The sequence below is a fragment of the Fonticula alba genome (assembly GCF_000388065.1).
Source record: "Fonticula alba strain ATCC 38817 unplaced genomic scaffold supercont2.4, whole genome shotgun sequence".
NCBI lineage: Eukaryota > Rotosphaerida > Fonticulaceae > Fonticula > Fonticula alba.
Window position 1 is genome coordinate 491,515 of NW_009242974.1, and position 1,884 is coordinate 493,398.

Genomic DNA, 1,884 nt, shown 5'->3' on the forward strand with positions numbered 1-1,884 from the left:
AAGCATAGAAACACACAAACACAGAAGCATAGAAACACACAAACACACAAGCATAGAAACACACGTACAAGAGTGCGCGATCATGTCGCGGAAGGCCTGGACCTGAGTCAGGGACCCGGACAGACGGTAGATGCCCTCCTCGGTCAGGCCGGCGCTCTTCTCCACGGCGGCAATCAGCCACCGCATGACGGCCGTGGTCCGGGCGTCCAGCGGGTGGCCAAACACCGACTCCGTCAGCGGCGAGGGCGGCGGCGCCAGGGCCGACGCGAAGGGGCTCGGCGCCGGGCGGAAGGAGAACCCGGGCAGCGTGTCGCCGACGAGCTGCACCCCGCGACCGGGGACATGGTGCTCGGCCGGCGTGACCGTCACCCCGATGTCCAGACACAGGACCCCGCCCCCGAGGAGAGCCAGCACCACCGGGTGCTCGACCGGCCCGCCGAAGGACGACTGCCCCGGGTCCGGGAGACACCCCACCAGCAGCAGCCCCATGCCCCGGTGGTCGCCGCCGCCCAGCAGCACCGATGACGAAGCCAGCTGCAGGTCAGTGCTCGGGTTGATGGCGGCATCCACCTGCGGGATGGAATGGGCCGCCGGGGCCGGGGCATAGTACACCGATGTCGGCCGACTGGCCGGGCCGCCGCCAACCAGGGACATGGCCGTGGTCGAGGGCGACAGCGATGCCAAATCCACCATGGAGGCCGCGGGCCCGGTGGCGGCGGCGGCGGCGGCGGCGGCGGTGGTGCCGGGGGTGACCAGTGTCCCGGCCGCCGGCTGCTGCTCGCGCAGGACAAATACCAGCTGCCGAGCCGCATGCAGCGAAACATCCAGCACCGCGTCCGGCCAAGTGACCCCGGTGTGGTCGGAGTGCGGGTCGACCGGGGCCGGCCGCGACCGGGCCGCCAGCACCCCATCCACAAAGAGGTCCACCGAGAAATGGGCCCCAGTGGCGGGGACCTGCTGCACCGGGGACTGGTGCATGGCCGGGCCCGGTGCCCCGGGGGAGCCGCCGAGATCCGCCAGCCCGGGCGAAGCCCCACCGCCAGCCCGCCGGGCCAGCCCCTCGGCCGAGCGCAATCGCACGCGCAGACCGCCGGTCACCGTGAGCCCGGGCTCCGGCGGGGTGGCCATCCGCCGAACCATGCAGGCGATGGCCACCCCGAGCCGGGCAAAGCTCAGCGACAATAGCCGATTGTACTCCACCTGCCGGGTGTGCATGTGGCCCAGGTGGTCTGCCCCGCGGGAGGCCTCCTGCCCGGCGCGGATGATTCGGTCCAGCGATCGGATCCACAGATCCCGCTGCTCGCGGTTCTTGCACGCGAAGACATACGTCCGCTCGGATGACTCCCCGGTGGCGGAGCTGCCGGCGCCGGCATCGGCGCCGCCGCCGCCGCCGCCGCCGCCAGTGCCGGCGCCCGACCGGATCGACACTTGGAAGGCATTGTCTCGCCGGTAGGCATCGGTGGCCGTGACCCCGGTTGCGTGGTCCAGCAGGAGGACCCCGCGCGGGGCATCGCCCCCGGTGTCGGCGCCCCCGGCAGCCATGGCGGCAGCCTTCCGCGCCAGCGGCGACTCGGCCATCGGCGAATGGCAGGCGCCGGCCTCGCGGGCATCCTGCATGTCGCTGTAGTACCGGAGCTCGCGACTGCGCCGGTCGAGTGTGCAGAACCGTGTCTACGGGATGTACGGGATGTACGTGTGCATGTGAGGGGGAGGGAGGGAGAATGGGAGAGGAAGGAGAGGAGAGGGAGGAAGGGGATGAAAGAGTAGCGAGATGGAAGAATGACGAGAGGAAGGAATAAAAAGATAGAAGAATAACGAGAGGAAAGAATAAAAAGATGGAAGAACAACGAGAGGAAAGAATAAAAAGATGGAAGAATAACGAGA

At 68.8% G+C, this 1,884-nt stretch overlaps 1 protein-coding gene across 3 annotated transcripts in view; it reads right to left on the reverse strand.

Annotated features, from left to right (window-relative positions):
* H696_02654 (hypothetical protein) overlaps window positions 1-1,884 on the reverse strand; it is a 7,016-nt gene that overhangs the window by 2,009 nt on the left and 3,123 nt on the right. For all 3 annotated transcript variants that reach the window (XM_009496566.1, XM_009496567.1, XM_009496568.1), the window contains one exon: window positions 69-1,671. In XM_009496566.1, coding sequence (XP_009494841.1) covers window positions 69-1,671 — 1,603 coding nt within the window. The remainder of the gene's footprint in view (window positions 1-68; window positions 1,672-1,884) is intronic.